Here is an 18,324-nt window from a genome sequence, read left to right on the forward strand (position 1 = left end):
TGGCCCGCTGTCAGACCACAATCTGCCTCCCGGGATCGCTGGGGGAGCAGCACGGGGCAAATGAAGCAGCGTGGAGATGGATTCGGTGACTGATAATTTCAGACACAGAAGGCACTAAGGTGTGGTTGATATTCGTGTCAGACAAGCTGTGGTTTGGTTTCAGGCCCCTTTGGATCTTCAGAGGAGCGGAAAAAAGGAGCAAAAAAGGAAGACGAGGATAGAGAGAGAGGCAGGAGAGAGAAGATGACCTTCAGGAATTCCCTTGAACTTCACAGAATGTGGCTGTACATGAAGGAATCCCACATTTCCTCCCTGCTTGCGCCCCAGCTCCTGCGCCCTGTCCGAGGGTGTCCTGAGGCCCCCGAATGAGCAGGACAGCCTGGCTCTTCCTATGTTCCAGGGCCCTGGACCTTCCGGCCAAGCTGGGAGGCAGCTTGGCTGCTGCAGCAATGGCAGAGGTTTGCTAGTGGGCAGCCTCTGGGACAGTCTGCCGGGCAACTCCCAGAGCTGTGGGGACAGCCAAGGATGTGGGGACACAGGGTTCCGGCAGGTCCCCCACACTCTGGGAAGCACTCACCACCCCTCAACCCCGGAAGGGCAAGGCCACACCCCTGGGTACTTACAAACACCTCAATGGTGACGGGGACAGTGCTGTTCAGAGGGGGGTTGCCAGCGTCCTTGGCCATGACCGTCAGATAAATCAGCCCATTGGCTATCTGTTCATAATCCAGGGGACGGCTCACACTGATCACTGAAACGACAGGAACAGGGCCCCAGCCCCTTTGTAAGCAGCCTTTACATGCCCAGCCGGCCAGCGCTCCGCTGTGGGCAGCTGACATGAGCCGGGCCAGCTCTGCCTCGTTGTCCCCTCCTGCCTCTGAACTCCTAGAGCCTCGTGGTCTGGACTTAGGTTTACTGGTTGTGTGACACTTGCCAGGCCCAGTGCTGAGCCTGCCAGGTGGTAACTATTTGGTGGCAATGTAAGCCCCGCCAGATGAAGAAACCAAGCTTAGAGAGGTTCAGTAACTTGCTCAAGGTCACACAGCTAGCAACTTGATAGAGCCGATGTTTGAGCCAGGTTTGTCTGAATCCAGAGCCCTGGCTCTTCCTCAGAAGGTGCTACTGCCTGCTTGTCTGTCTGTCTGATCCAGTCATCTAGCACTCCCCCATCAATCTGGAAGCTGCCTGGAGAACAGCGTCATGTCCCAGGCTCTCCAGTCCTGTTCCTGTTCCCACTCCTGATCCCCTCCAGATAAGCACCGAGTCCACCCATTTATTGCCCAGTGTCGGGGTAGCGGGAGGTGGTGCAGGCAGTGGGGTGCAGAGGGCAGCTCCCTCCTGACTCCCCTCTGGCCCTGTCCTTTTCTCTCATCGCCTTTCTCCCCTCTTTTCTTTTCGCTCTCCCCTCCTCGCACTACCCCATGGGCTCCTCGTGCCTGCCCAGTGGCCGGCTCTGGGCACTGTTTGGACCCCTTGGGCGGACACTCAGGGTGTGGTGTTGCAGACTTTACCCATAGCAGAACTTCACTGGAAGGTGGGCGAAGACCTTAACACCAAAGGCAGACAGAGTGGAGAGGCAGGACTGGGGGAGCCAAGAGAGCCGCCTCAGCCCTCAAATGTCCCCACCACGGCGCACGCCAGAACTCGCACTGTTAGTGCTCTGGTGCTAGGCCATAGGTCTCAATTCTGGGAGGGAAGGCATATTGGCTTGGGAGTGGGGGGCACGGGTAGTCTGCGAACGCATTACAACAATATTAAATTGCAACTTTCTATTTGGAAAATGGAAACAAAGCTATTGCTTTAGTAATATGAGACCTAAGGAGGGTTCTTCCAGCTGAGAAGAGGGTGAGGTGTGCGGGTGGGCAGAAGCAGGAAACTGCTCAGGTTTTTAAAGGGGGGAGCATAGATTTATAGAGAACATTGGGCTGTAGCATTCAGAGTCAGGACTGCAATTTCTGCGACTGCATTTCTCTGACACAACTGTGGGGTGCTAGGAATGAGCACTGGACCCAGAGTCATCCAATGCACATCCATTCTGCCTTGGGGGCACCTAATCCATCTTCAAGCATTAGGGAAGCTTCCCAGAGAAAAAGATGTCCAAATGAGCCCTTAAAGCTACCCAGAGGTTAGAGGGAGGCAGGACAAAGGAACAGGGAGGAAGTGCTTTCCTGGCAGAAGGAAAAGACTCTACAAAGACATGGAAGTGGCCACTGTAAGGGGAGAGAGCATCAAGGGGTTCAAAGAGGCTGGATTCTAGCTGGGGGAGGAGGGTGCTGAGAGACAATGCTGGAGAGGCAACAAAGAATCAGATCACAAGGGCCTCACTTGGAAGCTTTGCTGTGTGACCTCAGGCAAGTTGCTCCCTCTCTCTGGGCCCTAGTTGCCTTGTCTGAAAAACAAGGTTGTCTTGGGATCTTGGAGCTTGAGGTTGCTGCTGTTATTCCCTGCCGGGCTCTAGGGATTAGGACTCACAGTGGGGCAGGCAGGGGCTGGTCTAGAGTGCAGAACTGTGCCTGGGCCAAGCAGGGAACGGCCACAGGCTAGGAGGGCTGGGAAGCGGCCATAGCGTGGCCAAAGGATGGGGAAACTCGGCTAACAAGCCTCCACCCCATAGATCTGCCCAGGCAGCCTTGGTAAAGAATAGGGACCCCTCAGACTGTGGTACCATCAGATGCTGGGCTGGCCATGGGCCTAAGACCCAGAGAAAGAGCCAGCCGATCTGAGATACAAATCTGATCCTACAGAAGGGTGACCCCAGGCCACGTGCCGCTCCAGCTGACAGGAGCTATGGAGCAGTTTCCCGAGCGGTCCAGGGTGTCTGGGAGACAGAAGGGCCCCTCCTGAGAGGTGCGAGTGTGCAGCCCTGCTCCCGCCTGCCCACCCTCCTGCCCGGGCTGGGCCCTCAGGTCTACCCGATACGTACCTCCATAGCCCTCATACAAGCTGATGTCGAAGTAGCTGCCAAAGGCGGAGGCATTGACGATGCTGTAGGTGATCTGGTTGTTGGGAGGGGAGTCTTCATCTGTGGCCTGGGAGGAAGAGGGTGGACAGGGCACCGTGATCCCTCAGCAGGCTGGGGCCAGAGAGGGTAGGTGGGAGGGGAGGACTGACCCCTCTCAGAGCCCTCTGCTTTGGGTGACCCAGGATCTTCTTGTCCCTTAGCTGGAGGCCACTCTCTGGCTCCCAGGAGACACCCTGCTCCCCTCCCTGCTGGGGTGTGGAGGAAGCCTGGGAATCTGAGGGCAGGCTAGAGGCCTACAGAGAATGAGGGAAGACCAGGGTTCCCTGAGGATAGAGAGGGGCTCCATCATACCTGGCATGACTGTCTCCGAGACCTTTCAGTCCCAGCTCGAACACTCCACCCACAGAGGCCTTGCCTGACCTCTTGACTGGGTTGGGGCCCTGTGCTGTGCACCCCATCAGTGCCCCTACCTGACTGTAACTTCTTGTTTAATATCTGCCTGCCTCACTCAGCCCGTCAGCTCCACACGACCGGGAACCTTATGTTTCTTGATTGCTGCTGCATACCTAGAGTCCAGCACAGTGTTTGGCACATAGTAGGTGTCTAATAAGTGCATGCTGCATGAATGCAAGGAGGGAAGAAGGCACTTGGAACGGGGTCAGGGATCCTTCTTCCTCTTGACTGTCTTCTGGGGTGGCTGAATTAATTAGCTTCTTCCCAGATGTCTCTGACCCTAGAGAGCCCCAGGGGCATCCCACCACTCTGGGTGTAACCCCTGGGTGCAGGAAGGGAGGGCAGGGTCCGATGGGAGCCATGGCCATGTTGGGTGGGCACACGGTCCTGTCCTCTGTGTATCCCCCATGCCAACCACCGCCACCTTGTCTTTGTCCTGCCTCTGCCAGAAACAAGTTCTAAATGGAGCTCTGGGTGGGCAGAGTGGGGAAGGGGTGAGAGGACATTAGGAAGTCTCTGGTCAGAGGTCACCGGAGCGTGGTGGGGACACATTGCAGGAGGCCACCTGGAGTGTGGAGCCCCGAGTTCCGGTCCTGGCTGACTATTCCACTAATTCCCTGTGCCTTCTCGAGCCTGCCTCTCCCCTCCGCTTCCCCTTCTGTGAAATGGGTTGTGCCCACGGCCTCTGGTTCCTTCCAGCTGCAGCACTTCCTGATTCTAAGCAGCCACTAAAGGGCCTGGATGGGGGTCCTCACACAGGGGACTGCTCGGCACTCGCCACGGGAGATAGGGGGGTGTCCTTTTGCTGAATGGAGACCTGAAGTTTAAGCTGTGACAGATACTAGCCCCACTCAGTAACCAGGGACATGAGGTGATGCTCAGAGGTGGCCCAACACTGCCAAGAACGTGACCCGAAATCTGAGCAGAGTTCTCTGTGGACGGGAGGTTAACGCCTCTTGGGTGGTGAAGAAGAAGGCACAGAGGGAAGGGTCAGATGAATGGCCGGCCCGCAGGACACGCTGGCATCTCACCCGGAGCCGCACCAGCTGTGTGACAGAAGGCTCATTCTCTCTCAGGGCACCCACATAGGCATCCTTCTGGAAGGTGGGCACGTTGTCATTGACGTCCAGCACGTTGACCCTAACCCGGCCTGTGGTCTCCTCGCCGCCCCCGTCCCGGGCGATGAGCGTCAAGGTGAAGCGCTGGATGAGCTCGTAGTCCAGTCTGGCAATCAGCATGACAAGGCCTGTGTCCTTGTCCAGAGAGAACCTGTGTCAGGCAGGGAGGAGGGAGAGAAAGGACGCCCTGGTTTAAAGCAGGCTTGTAGATTAGGGCCTGCGTTTACCAGGGTGATGAACAGAGAGAAATGGGTCAAGTCTGAAATCTGCCTTCTTTTTCACTTGCCCTAAATAAGAAAAGCAGCTATTTCTAATGCAGAGTGGGGTGGGAGGTGGTGGGCAGGGATCAGGACCACGTGAGGGGTGGAGCTGTCAGGCGCCAAAAGGGCAGGAATAGGTGGATTTAATCAGAGGAAATTCAGGTAGAATGAGCCTCCTCTTGCTGTGAACAGGAGTTTCCGCCTACTAGAGATATTTAGATGTTGAAGAACTGTAATGGTCAGAAATTCCTACAACTGATACCACAGAAATACAAAGGATCATAAGAGACTACTATGAACAATTATATGCCAACAAATTGGATAACCTAGAAGAAATGGATAAATTCCTAGAAACATACAACCTACCAAGAATGGATCATGAAGAAATAGAAAATCTGCACAGACTGATTACTAATAAGGAGATTGAATCAATAATTAAAAACCTCCCAATGAAACAAAAGTCCAGGACCAGACAGCTTCACTGGTGAATTCTACCAAACATTTAAAGAAGAACTAATACCAATCCTTCTCAAACTCTTCCAAAAAACAGAAGAGGAAGAAACGCTTCCAAACTCATTTTACAAGGCCAGCATCACCCTGATACCCAAACCAGACAAGGACACCACAAGAAAAGAAAATCACAGGCCAATATGCCTGATGGACACAGACGCAAAAATCTTCAACAAAATACTAACAAACTAATTCAACAGCACATTAAAAGGATCATACGCCATGATCAAGTGGGATTTATCCCAGGGATGCAATGATGGGTCAACATCCACAAATCAACCAATGTGATACACACCTTTAATGAAATGAAGGGTAAAAATCATATGATAATCTCAGTAGATGCAGAAAAAGCATTTGACAAAATTCAACATCCATTTATGATAAAAACTGTCAACAAACTGAGTACAGAGGGAATGTACCTCAACATAATAAAGGCCACACATGACAAGCTCACAGCTAACGTCATACGCAACGGTGAAAAGCTGAAAGATGAGGAATAAAGGCAAGGATGCCCACTCTTGCCATTCTTATTTAACATGTTATTGGAAGTCCTAGCCAGAGCTAGGCAAGAAAAAGAAATAAAAGGCATCCAAATGGGAAAAGAAGAAGTAAAACTGTCACTAATTGCAGATGACATGATAGTATATGTAGAAAACCCTAAAGACTTCATGAAAAAATGTTAGAATAAATGAATTTAGTAAAGCTGCAAGATACAAAATCAATATACAGAAATGTGTTGTATTTCTATACACTAAAAACAAACTATCAGAAAGGGAAATTAAGAAAACCTATTTAATTGCATCAAAAAGAATAAAATATCCAGGAATAATTTAACCACGGAGGTGAAAGACCTGTACACTGAAAACTGTAAGACATTCATGAAAGAAACTGAAGACGACACAAATAAATGAAAAAGTATTCTGTACTTATGGATTGGAAGAATTAATATTGTTAAAATGTCCATACTACCCAAAGCAATCTACAGATACAATGCAATCCCTATTGAAATTCCAATGGCATTTTTCACAGAGATAGAACAAACAATCCTAAAATTTGTGTGGAATCACAAAAGACCCCAAACAGTCAAAGCAAGAGAAAGAAGAAACAAAGCTGGAGGCATCACACTCCCTGATCTCAAACTATACTACAAAGCTATAGTAATCACAACAGTATGGAATTGGCATAAAAACAGACACATAGATCAATGGAACAGAAGAGAGAGCCCAGAAATAAACCCATGCAATATGGTCAATTAATTTACGACAAAGGAGCCAAGAATATACAATGGGAAAAGGACAGTCTCTTGAATAAATGGTGTTGACAGGATAACCACGTGCAAAAGAATGAAACTGGACCACTTACACCATACACAAAAATCGACTCAAAATGGATTCAAGATTTGAATGTAAGACCTGAAACCATAAAACTCCTAGAAGAAAACACAGGCAGTAAGCTCCTTGACATCAGTCTTGGTGATGACTCTTTGGATTTGACACCAAAAGCAAAGGCAACAACAAAAGCAAAAATAAACATGTGGGACTACATCAAACTAAAAAGCTTCTGCACAGCAAAGGAAACCATCAACAAAAGGAAAGTCAACCTATGGAATTGGAGAAAATATCTGCAAATCATATATCTGATACGAGTTAATATCCAAAATAGATAAAGAACTCTTATAACTCAATAGCTAAAAAACCAAACAATCTGATTACAAAATGGGCAGAGGATCTGAATAGACATTTCTCCAAAGAAGACATACAGATGGCCAACAGGTACAAGAAAAGATGCTCAACATCACTAACCATCAGGGAAATGCAAATCAAAGCAACAATGAGATGTCACTTCCCACCTGTTAGAATGGTTATTATCAAAAGTACAAGAAATAACAAGTGCTGGCAGGGATGTGGAGAAAAGGGAATCCTTGTGCACTGTTGGTGGGAACGTAAATTGGCGCAGCCACTATGGAAAACAGTATGGAGGTTCCTCAGAAAATTAAAAATAGAACTACCATATGTCCAGCAATTCCACTTCTGGATATTTATCTGAAAAAAACAAAAACATTAACTCTAAAGATATATGCAACCCCATGTTCAGTGCAGCATTATTTACAACAGCCAAGATATGGAAACAACCTAAGTGTCCATGAATGGATGAATGGATAAAGAAAATGTGGTATATATATATACAATGGAATATTATTCAGCCATAGAAAAGAAGGAAATCTTGCTATTTGCAACAGCATGGATGGATCTTGAGGGCATTATTCTAAGTGAAATAAGTCAGACAAAGACAAATACTGTACGGTCTCACTTATATGTGGAATCTAAAAACAAAACAACTGAGCTCATAGATACAGAGAACAGACTGGTGGTTGCCAGAGGCGGGGGGTAAATGGATGGGCGAAATGGGTGAAGGGGGTCAAAAGGTACAAACTTGCAGTTATAACATGAATGAGTCATGGGGATGTAATGTACAGCATGGTGACTATAGTTAATAACACTGTATTACATATTTGAAAGCTACTAAGAGAGTAGATCTTAAAAGTCCTCATCACAAGAAAAAGAACTTTGTAACTATGTATGGTGACAGAAGTTAACTAGACTTATTGTGGTGATCATTTCACAATATATACAAATATCGAATCATTATGTTGTACATCTGAAACTAATATAATGTTATACAGTAGTCCTCCCTTATCCATGGTTTCTCTTTTGGTTTCAGTTACCTGTGGTCTGAATATATTAAATGGAACATTCTAGAAATAATTCATAAGTTTTAAATTGCACACCGTTCTGAGTAGCATGATGAAATCTCAAGTCTTCCTGCTCTGCCCAACCAGGACATGAATCATCCCTCTGTCCAGCGTATCCACAGTGTATACAGTACCTGTCCGTTAGTCTTAGTATCTATCTTGGTTTTCAGATCGACTGTCATGATATCGCAGTGCTTGTGTTCATGTAACCCTCATTTTACTTAATAACGGCCCCAAAGCATAAGAGCAGTGACACTGGCAATTTAGATATGCCAAAGAGAAGCCGCCAAGTGCTTCCTTTAAGTGAAAAGGTGCAAGTTCTTGATTAATAAGAAAAAAAATCATATGCTGAGGCTGCTAAGATCTACAGTAACTTTTATTACAGTATATTGCTATAATTGTTCTATTTTATTATTAGTTATTGTAGTCTCTTACTGGGCCTAATTTTATAAATTAAACTTCACCATGTGTATGTATGTATAGGAAAAAACGTAGTATATATAGGGTTCAGTACTATCTAGTTTCAGGCATCCACTGGGGGTCTTGGAACGCATCCCCTGTGGATAAGGGGGGACTACTGTATGCCAATTGTATCTCAATAAAAAAACATACACATATTTGGGCAATTAAAAAATAAAAAGAAATTCTGCCATCCCAGATGTTTTTGTACCAAAATGCTTTAAACTGGCAGCAAGGCATTGAGCAAGGGGAGGGGTGGTCGGTCCTCTCTTGGGAGCTACCCTTTGTCTTCTGCTCGAGGGACTGAGCCTTGGGTAAGAGCCTGGCAAACGTCTCCTGGGAGGAGCAAGGTCTAGCCAGACCATCCTTCTACCTGCCTCCTCTAAACATCCCTTCAGGAGCCTCCTCTGAGATGTCAGCTGGCATTTGTGTGCCCTGACCTGGTCCACAGATGCCAGCCACCAAGCCTGGACGTTCCCGGTCTCAGAAGATGGGAAGAGATGAGGAAACCCAAGACCATCAGGGCAAGGCCACATGAACATGGTCCCCTGAGGGGCAGGGATGCCTGTGCCTTCATCCTGTGGCTGGTTCCTTCCTCCCGTTTTGAGGCCCCATCACAGAGTGACACAGAGTGGCCGGATGCACCTAACAAGCTCCGTCTCCTCCTGGTCATTCACACAGACAGTCAGGGCTGGTAATCCAAGCTGACAGCCACTGTCTTATTCATCCTGTTGGGCTTCCAGATGCATCAGACACTTCAATTTTAGAACCAGATCTGCCTCTGAATTCAACTTGGCTTTCGATCTTGTTAAAAATGAGAGGGCTTCCCCTTGGCTCAGCTTAACTGAAGACAAGGTAGAGACACAGCCCAGAATCACGGTGGGTGACAGGGCAAGGCCAGCACAGGTCAGGGCTGAGGCCAGCCACCTACCTAATGGCTGCAGCACGTTGACAGCCCCCTCCTGCTGGAGGCTGAGTACCCTGATGGTGAGGGCCACATGCAGAGGCCTGGCCCTGCATGCTGTGTGCTTACTAGCTGTGTGACTTTGGGCAAGTGACTTAGCATCTCTGGGCTGCAGTTTCCTCATCTGTAAAGTGGGGATGATAATAGTGCCTAGCGCTGAGTTCCTCCATCATCTAGTTGTGAGAATCACATCAGATAATGTGTGTAAAGCACTCGGCAAAGAGCCTGACACATGGTAAGAGCTTCATAAATGCTAGCTGCTGCAACTGGTGACAGTGTGCTCCCATTAGCAAGTCAAAGCTTCTTCATCCCCAAAGCAAAAGGCTATCTTTTGAGGGTCAGAGAAACCACGCTCCAGAGAGTTAGAGGACTGGAGCACGACTGTACCACCAGCAGGGCCAAACCAGCGGGGTTTGTGACTCCCAGCCCAGTGCTCCAGCCACGGGGCACAGCGCCCTCCCTGGGCACTGAGAAGTTTCCCAGACCATGAGAGAGGCAGAGGGCCACTGCGGAGGGGCTGGGGCAGGATCTCACCGGTCAGGGTCATCGCTGAAGAAGTAGTTGACTTCCCCGAAGGTGCCCACATCATTGTCTGTGGCCTGCAAAGGTGAGAACAAGACGTCATTACTGCTAGACCCAGCCAGGGCTCCGATCTCCCCAGGAAACGTCCACAGCGAACTCATGCCATTCTCAAACCACTGTATGGGAGTTGTCCATTCTCCCACACAACGCCTCTGGCCCAGGCCGAATTATCTGAACCCACGCTGTTCACCATGGTTGCCACCAGGTACAAATGGCTATTTAAATTTATACTGGAGAGCGCAGTTCTAGTGGGTTGGTCTTCTATCTAAATCTCTAACTTTGTGGAACCACCCCTCCTGGACTCACGTCAGGCTGGGCAGACTTATTCTCTGCAGATCCTCGGGGGCTGGGAGGAGAGCCCCTGGACCTGTGGCTTGGAGTGACAACCTGTAGGTTTGTGAAGTATCACAAACGGAGGTGGGGGTGGGTTCAGCCGGCTGGTGGATTCTTCGGTGATTCTCTCCCAGTCCCCAAAGCCCCCAAGTCAGATGTGCTACCCAGTCGGGGAGGCCCCTCGGGGGGATTTCTGGTGCCCCTCCCTTCTTTAACCCTGAGAATAATCCATTGCATGCATAGGGCAGACTGTCACCTGGATGACAACCTCTTCTGCTGCAAACAGTCTGCCGCCCACCTCCATCTTCTCTGGCACCTCTCTCTGCTCGATCAAGTGGTCCGAGTGGGAGCTGCCTGCTCTGCCTGTGACCACAGGGACTGGGCTGGGAGGGGCCCTTGACCACAGCTAGGGCCTATCAGAATCCTTCCCTGGGATTCTTCATATTGTTGCTGGGGTAAAAGCTTTCCTCCAGGGCAGTTAAGCTAGGACGAAACTGGCAGCTGCTGGATGTGTGGGGAGGATGAAGGCGCCCCCAGAGGAGAGCTAGGGGAGGAGGGGGGCTGAATCCTGGTAGCTCTAGAGTCCTGAATCTGACAGCCCTTCCCACCGCAGTTTGGTCTGTGAGTCCAACAAGACCTCTTTTACTCAGGCTGGTCCAAGTTGGCTTTCTGTCACTTGCAGTCAAAAGAGACGGGGGAGAGAGGCCTGCCTTATGCTGATGACAATGGCAATGATGGTGACCACGCCAGCCCGCACTATCACGCCTTTTACAAAGACCATCGTGTTTGTTATGACCTCATTTCATCCTCACAACTGTCACAACATGATGAGGAAGACAGACATTTCCACCCATCTCACAGAGCACAAAACTGAGGCCCAGACCCCAGTGAGGCCTGGCGTAACCCTGTCACCCCTCTAGGTCAGGAGCAGGTTACAAGCAGAGTGGGGCAGAAGTTGAGATCCCCACTTCCAGCCTGGGGTTCCTTCTTCAGGCCACCAGAGTGAGACCCCACTCCATCCCCTCCCTTCTCCAGGATGATGCAGTTCTAGTGGAGGAGTGGCTCTTGTGGCTAGGACCTCTGGGCTTCTGCATTGTCACTGGCCTGGTTACAGTCCACAGTGCAGGCTAAATGACACCATTCATTCAATAGTTCCTTACTAAGTATACGCTCCATGCCAGGCACTGTGACTCTGTTCCCTTCCAGGCCAGTGCCCTGGAGCCGGGCAAACTGCTGCCTGCCACCAGATGCCAGGCGGGCAAGGCCTCGATTGACCTTGGGTCCACTTACGTCTATTGCGGGCTTCGCTATAGGGTCATAACTGGATAAAATTGTGCTGCTAAAAATGTTTCAGTATCTTTGTTTGATCTTATATTAATTTTTTAGCTTTATTGAGGTATAATTGACAAACAGAATTCCCATATGTTTAAGGTGTACACCGTGACGATTTGATATACGCAAACACTGTGAAAGGACTGCTCTTACAGGACCCACTTTCCCCTCAGTGTCCCCACTGTTTCTGTCCCAGTAGACTGCATGCGGACCTGTGTCCCTTCCATGGGCCGGCAGGCTCTGAAGACATCTCAGGTTCTCAGGGGACGCATGTGGAATAAGTGGGAAGGAAAACGCTGAGCTATGTACCTGCCCTCCAACCCAGGACCGACTCCGTGAGAGACCCTTCCGGTGCCCTGAGTCATGACTCATGACAACAGCCATTTATCGAGCACCTTACACTTGTCACATATTTTATCTTCATAACAACCCTACGAGTGGGTACTATTATCAGTACGACCTCCAATTTACAGAGGAAGAAATTGAGGCACAGAGAGGGTAAACAGCTCACCCAAGCCTTCACAGCTAACAAAGGGGCAGTGCCAGGATTTGAACCCAGTGCTGTCTTGCCCTGCCCTTTGCCTCTATGTGTTATTGCTTCTAAGCCGAGAGGAATTGTTCTCAGAAGGAAAGGCGCCTGCTTATTCCAGGGGAGAGGAGACCAAAGCCCCTAATAAGCCCTCCTCTCTCCCCACCTTCCAAGGATCAGAGGAGAAGTGGGGGAGCCCCTAAGTTCCCTTCGCTCCACTGATGAATCATCATCACCACCTGTGCTGTTATCAGACCATAACAACTGCAGCTGGGTCTGGGGACGAGCTGACCAGACGCCATCGAGCCCCTTGGTGAGGGGCCAGGGTGGTGAGAGACCCCAGTTCCAGGCCAGTGTCAACAGCCCAGGTCCCTGTGTGACTAGACAGCAACCTCCTGTGGCCTCAGCGTCCTCATCTGTTAATGGAAGGGTTTGGGGGAGTGATGAGGGCAGGGCCGCACCTGCCGGGCTCACCTCCCAGCAGGACGGTGCCTGGCACACAGCAAGTGCTTCAAGAAAGCTTGGAAAATGAATGAACCAATTCTAGTATGAAGGAGTGGTGGAGAGATGGGGGCAAAGATGAGGAGGAGTGAGGATTCAAAGGGAAAGGGAGGAAAGGAGGAAGGGGAAGGAGAGGAGAGCGGCTGGGAAGTGTGGAGGGGTCAGGGGGAAGTGGAGAGGGCTGGGCCTGTGCCCAAACCATGAGGGGGTTCCCTGTCTCTGAAGGTCACATCCAGACCCTGGGAACAAGCCCTTCATATCTGGGTGTCCTACAAAATCGCACATGAACTGTCTGGGCAGGAAGGACCCCTGAGGTCCCCTTGTCCAGTCCCCTTCTGGGGGACTGCTCTCCTCTCCTTCCCCTTCCTCCTTTCCTCCCTTTCCCTTTGAATCCTCGCTCCTCCTCATCTTTGCCCCCATCTCTCCACCACTCCTTCATACTAGAATTGGTTCATTCATTTTCCAAGCTTTCTTGAAGCACTTGCTGTGTGCCAGGCACCGTCCTGCTGGGAGGTGAGCCTGTGTGACTAGACAGGGGCCTGGGGCCTGCAGCAGCTGAGGTCCAGGGAAATTAAGTGATGAGCCCCTGGGGACAAGATGGGACTGTCTTCTCTCTCCAGGCAGATGCTGGCTACCATCCCCCAAGTCCCCACCCCGTCCTCGGGTGGGCTGGGCACAGCCATGGCTCCCTCAGTGACCTCCTTCCCCAGGGGCCTCTCACTGCCCGGCCAGGCTGCCGATGCTGACCAGGGAAGATTTGTGAGTCCTTTAGTGCCACCGTCTAATGACCGTATGAAATATGTATGCCTGGTGAAGAGGAGAGGGAGAACTTTCATTTTTCAAATGCATGAAGCAGAATAATGAGAAGATGAAAAGCTGCTTCTGTGGTCCTACCAGGGTGTGGGCAGCCGGCACCGACACAGAGGGCCTCACCAGGGCACTCCGGCTGGGGCCAAGCTGCAGTGGGCTGGCTTCGGGGCCCTGTGCCCCAGAGGAGGCAGCAAATCTGACCACTGGGCAGCCCTGCTGAAGGCCCTCCAGGGCTCCCTGGTGCCCCCAGGGGACAGCCCCTCCTCCTCTACATGCATTACCCAGCCTGCACCCCGGCCTCACGTCTGACCCAGCTCCCAGACGGACTGACTCTGCCCCTGCGGCTCCCTCTGCCTGGATGGCTTCCTCCCCCTCCCGCCTGGCTGGCCCACTCCTGTCCTCTCTGACTCCCCAGGGTTGGGTTAGGGCTCTGCCCTGCAGGAAATATTCCTGCCCTGACTGCACTGCGGGGCTGAAGCTGTGGGCTGAGGTGTTTCTCATCCACTGGGCTGCGGCTCCCTGAGGGCAGGGCAGGGTCTGGACGTGAAGGTAGCGCAGGAAAGCTCCTGGTATCGCTGTCACCTGTAGCTACGTCTGCATCCACACCCATACAACAGTATTAAAGTATAATGTTTGCTGTTGACCAGACCCTGTGAGGGAGGTACCGTCATAACCCCTGCTCCCGCCTTTAACAAGAGGAGACAGAGACACGATGTTAAGGAACTTGCTCAAGATCTCACAGCTCCTAAGGCAGGGCTGGCCTGCAAATCCCTGCGTTTAAAACCATTTACCACCTCGTGGGACAGCAGAGCGCAGTCCTGTGGCACTGAGGCCCCAGCAGCCCTGCAATGCTGGCTGGCCCAGTAGGGGGCGCTGCTGGGGCCAGCGACGGGCTCTGTCCCAGCCCCACTCGGAGGGTTACGGCACGTTTTAAACCACCTCCTTCCCAAGACTTGCTATGTGGCCCACCAAGTGACAGATCAATGGACCAGTCAAGTGCTGCCATGCTATAGGAAGGAGGGCTTGCGGAGTGGCCAGGGGCCGTGCACAGAGAGCAAATACCCTCCTCATGCCAAGAACACCTCCTCCCTTCGGCCATGTTCTAGGAATAAGCACCTCCGTTTCCCTGCAGGGTGACTTCCAGGGTCTCAGAGGCCAGTCAGATGGCTACAAGGATGGAGGAACGGGATGGCCCCACTGGCTAGGCTGGGCGGCTCTTATATTATACCTGGCGACTCTAAGAAATGCCAAACCAGGGTTCCAGGTGAGCACCACACTGTGCTGCAGGCCCTCCCTCTGGAGCCTCTGTGTCCCCACCACTATTCCACCAGGGCTAGGCTCTCACCCACAGGCACACACTAGTACACTTTATTGCTTGCCCAGACTCTCACAAGAGGCCCAGAGGCAAGAAGTCAAAACCAACGGCTAAAATGATCCTCCTCTGCTCCAAAACCTTCAATGGCTCCCCGCTGTGGCTGAATTAATTCCAGACCAGCACCTGGTGTCAAGGCTCTGCACAGCCCGGCTGGCCTTCATGGTCTCGTATCCACCTCTCCCTGATGCACCCAAACTGTTCTCTCACTGGCTGGCTGTACCATCCCTTCATTCCACAACTGCTTTCCAAACTCCAGCCCAGCCCTCAGGGCCCACCCCAAATGCCCCCTCCCTCAGGGAGCCCCCCGACCGCTCACTGTTCTCGACCCCAGAGCCCCTGGATGTACCCCCTCTGGAACTCACGGCACCATCTGCTGTTCCTGGAAACTGCCTGTGTACACCCTATGTCCTCCCCTCCACGGAGAAGTCTGTATCTAACCGCCCACCGGCAGACACCATGGTGGGCAGTGAGCTCCTGAGTGGGGCTGCTCTGGTTGCCCAGGGGAGTGGCTGGGCTTTGTAAAGCATCTCCAGCGAGTCTCCCAAGCTCTGATCTCCCGCCCAACCTCCCCTCTGGCCAAACCCTAGAGGCAGACGGAGGGCGGGAGGACTCACTGAATGGGACACGCAGTCAGCCTGAGGGGGCATGCACAGAGCAGGTGAACAGGGCAGGGTGGGTCTGGGAGGGCAGATGGAGGAGCACAGCACGGAAAGAACCTTCATGAAGACAATGACCAGACTCTTGATCAGTCATATAATCAGTAAATATTTTCTGAGCTTTTCCCATGTGCCAGCTACTGTGCCAGGCACTGAAGTCACGGCCATGAGCATGGCAACACCCTTGCTGGAATGTGATTTACAGTCGGAAAGGGAGACAGACAATAATGGAGGAGAGAAATAATGAAATAACATCATTCAGACTGTGGTAAGAAGTGTGAGGAAAATAAAGCAGAAAATAGGGTAGCAGGTGACTGGGGTGGCTATTTTAGACTGATTAGTGGAGAAGATCTCTTTGGCAAGGCGTATTTGCGTCTGTAGGACAGTCACTGGCTGGACACTGAGAAGCCCAGGTAGGTCCCCGTGAGACCCTCCCTCCTGCCGCTGGAGGGGGCTCAGAACATCTCGGCCCGCCCATCGGCCTCCTGAATCAGCCTCCCCCAGGGGAAGCGTCCGCAGCCCAGGAAGACCGGCCGGCAGGTGAGCATCTGTCCCTGCAGTCAGCGCGTGGGGAGAGGGTGCGGCCGGACTGGCTGCTGCCCAGTGTCTGATTTATAAGCCATCTCCTCCGATTCTCCCAAACACTGGCATTACCAGCAAAACTAATTCCCTCATTTGGGCCTTTATAATTGCATCCGCGAGTGCTTATTTCCGTGATGGACAATGCCAGCAGAAGTGTAATTTTCTTCTGCTGACAAAAAGGAAAAAAATAAATACACACGGGGGGACATTCTAAAGGTTAAGACAAGGTGAGCCTGTGGTGGGGAGTAGTCGCATCCCCAGATTGGCCAGGCCCGAGTCAGAAATGCCCATCGTTCCCTGGCCCTAGGGCGGGAGGGGCCAGATGGTGCCCTGCCATTCCCCTCTGAGTACTTCCAACATGCCACGCCCTGTGCCTGGCAATTCCAATGCTTTATTTTACCCAACCTTCTCAACAGCCCTATGGGACCAGCACCGAATCATCCTCGTTTTACAGACGGAGGGAACTGAGGCTCAGAGAGGTCAATCAACTCACCCAAGGTCAAATGGCCACAGTGCAGGGACATGAACCCACATGGACTCTCGGGCTGTGCTCTTAATCACACCCTTCCCCTGCTCCCCCGTTGGTGGGGTGGGGGGAAAGGTGTCTTCCTGTAGTTTGAGAGCTCAGCCATGGCATCCAGGGTGCTCCTACCAGGTCCCCGTCCTCACCCTGTAGAAGCTGGATGAGCCCCCACAGGCAGTCCTCTCCTTCTTGCTATAGCCGCTCTGCCCACCCCCACCTGGACATGGTGGCTCCAGCAATCTGGCCGTGCCCATTGGCTGGGCTGCAGGGGTCTCTGGCTTTGGTTTCCCAGGACGCAGGCCCTCAGCCAGGACCCTCGGACACCCAAGCAGGTGCCTTCCACAGTCCTTCTAAGAAGCCCCCCACTCCTGCCCCAAGCTTGGTCTTGGTGTGTGCAGGTGGCTCAGGGCCTAGACAGGGGGAAGCTGTATGGTCTAACCTGAGGTCACCTGCCAAGGCCAGGGCAACTCGGCTGGCTGCAGCTGCCCCCCCACTCCGACCCACCCAGGTCTCTTCACCCAGCACCTCTGGACACAGCTCCCCTTCGACGTGTATGCCAGGGCCCTACACCCAGCCCAGCTCCCTGCTCTCTGATGCTCATCACAACACCCCATGCCACTCCCAGGGGACCCATCATTTCAGCAGTGGTCAGGTCCTCCTGTCTCTTTTTCGCCTCCCAAGACCCCCCATCTGACCCAGCCTGTTTTCTCGACGAACAGTCGCCACCTCTCACCCTCTTCCATTCGTTTGCCCTGGACCGAGGGCCTCCCCTCCAGGGTCCCTGCTTGCCAACACTCTGTCCCCACGCCTCCCTGCACCTCACTGCTGCCCCTCATCAGGGCCTTGCAGGCGCCCATCCGCTGGCGTTGGTCCTTACACCCTGACCTGACTTGGCCTGCTCTGGCCTTCTCCAGGGTCTCCCTCCAAACTGCGGCCCCCTGGATGCTGCTGCTCTCTGACACCGCTGACCCCCTGCCTGGGGACAGTCACCCTCCTCTCTCACAGTTTTAAACACCCTCTACCCTTCTTCATAGCTTGAAAGTTCTGTCCTTGTATCTTCCTCCTTCGTTCCCCTCACTTCCCTGCCTCTCTCTCTACACACACACACACACACCCCTTTCTCTCTCTTCGTCTCTCTGTGTCTCAGGTAGACCCACCCCGCTACACACTTACACACAGACACACACACACTCACACTCACCCTCAGACTCAAGCAACCCCCACCCTGGTCTCAGCCCCTGTGGTCCCTCGCACCCCCTCCCCAGCCACCTGTGTGGCTGTCCCGCAGGCCGGCAGCTGGCAGGCACACATTCAATCACTCCACACCCCTGCCACGCGTGCTTGCCCGGGCGACCCGCACGGGGCTTCTGCTCTGAAGCACGGCAAGCCCAGCTGCCTCCCCAGCAGCCCTGGCCCCGCAACGGCAGCAGGCACCGGCGCCGGCGCCGGCGAGCAGTTCTGCTCCCATGCACAAATCTGCAGAGAAGGGCACACGGCACAATTTGTTCAGGAAACAATAGCAATGTTTGACATGTCATAAGGATTGATGGAGCAGAAATTTACATGGGAGAATGCATTTTTAAACAGCTCCACGGAGCCCCGGTGCTTCGCTGGTAATGCTTT

At 52.2% G+C, this 18,324-nt stretch overlaps 1 protein-coding gene across 1 annotated transcript in view; it reads right to left on the reverse strand.

Annotated features, from left to right (window-relative positions):
- Window positions 1-18,324, reverse strand: part of CDH23 (cadherin related 23) — a 402,905-nt gene that overhangs the window by 127,551 nt on the left and 257,030 nt on the right. Inside the window, exons 14-17 of the mRNA XM_087432054.1 lie at window positions 10,013-10,077; window positions 4,447-4,684; window positions 2,924-3,029; window positions 624-751 (exon numbers count right to left, since the gene is read on the reverse strand). Coding sequence (XP_087288180.1) covers window positions 624-751; window positions 2,924-3,029; window positions 4,447-4,684; window positions 10,013-10,077 — 537 coding nt within the window. The remainder of the gene's footprint in view (window positions 1-623; window positions 752-2,923; window positions 3,030-4,446; window positions 4,685-10,012; window positions 10,078-18,324) is intronic.

Source organism: Ceratotherium simum, chromosome 6 (genome assembly GCF_057802395.1).
Source record: "Ceratotherium simum simum isolate JZ-2026a chromosome 6, ASM5780239v1, whole genome shotgun sequence".
In the NCBI taxonomy this organism is placed as follows: Eukaryota; Metazoa; Chordata; class Mammalia; order Perissodactyla; family Rhinocerotidae; genus Ceratotherium; species Ceratotherium simum.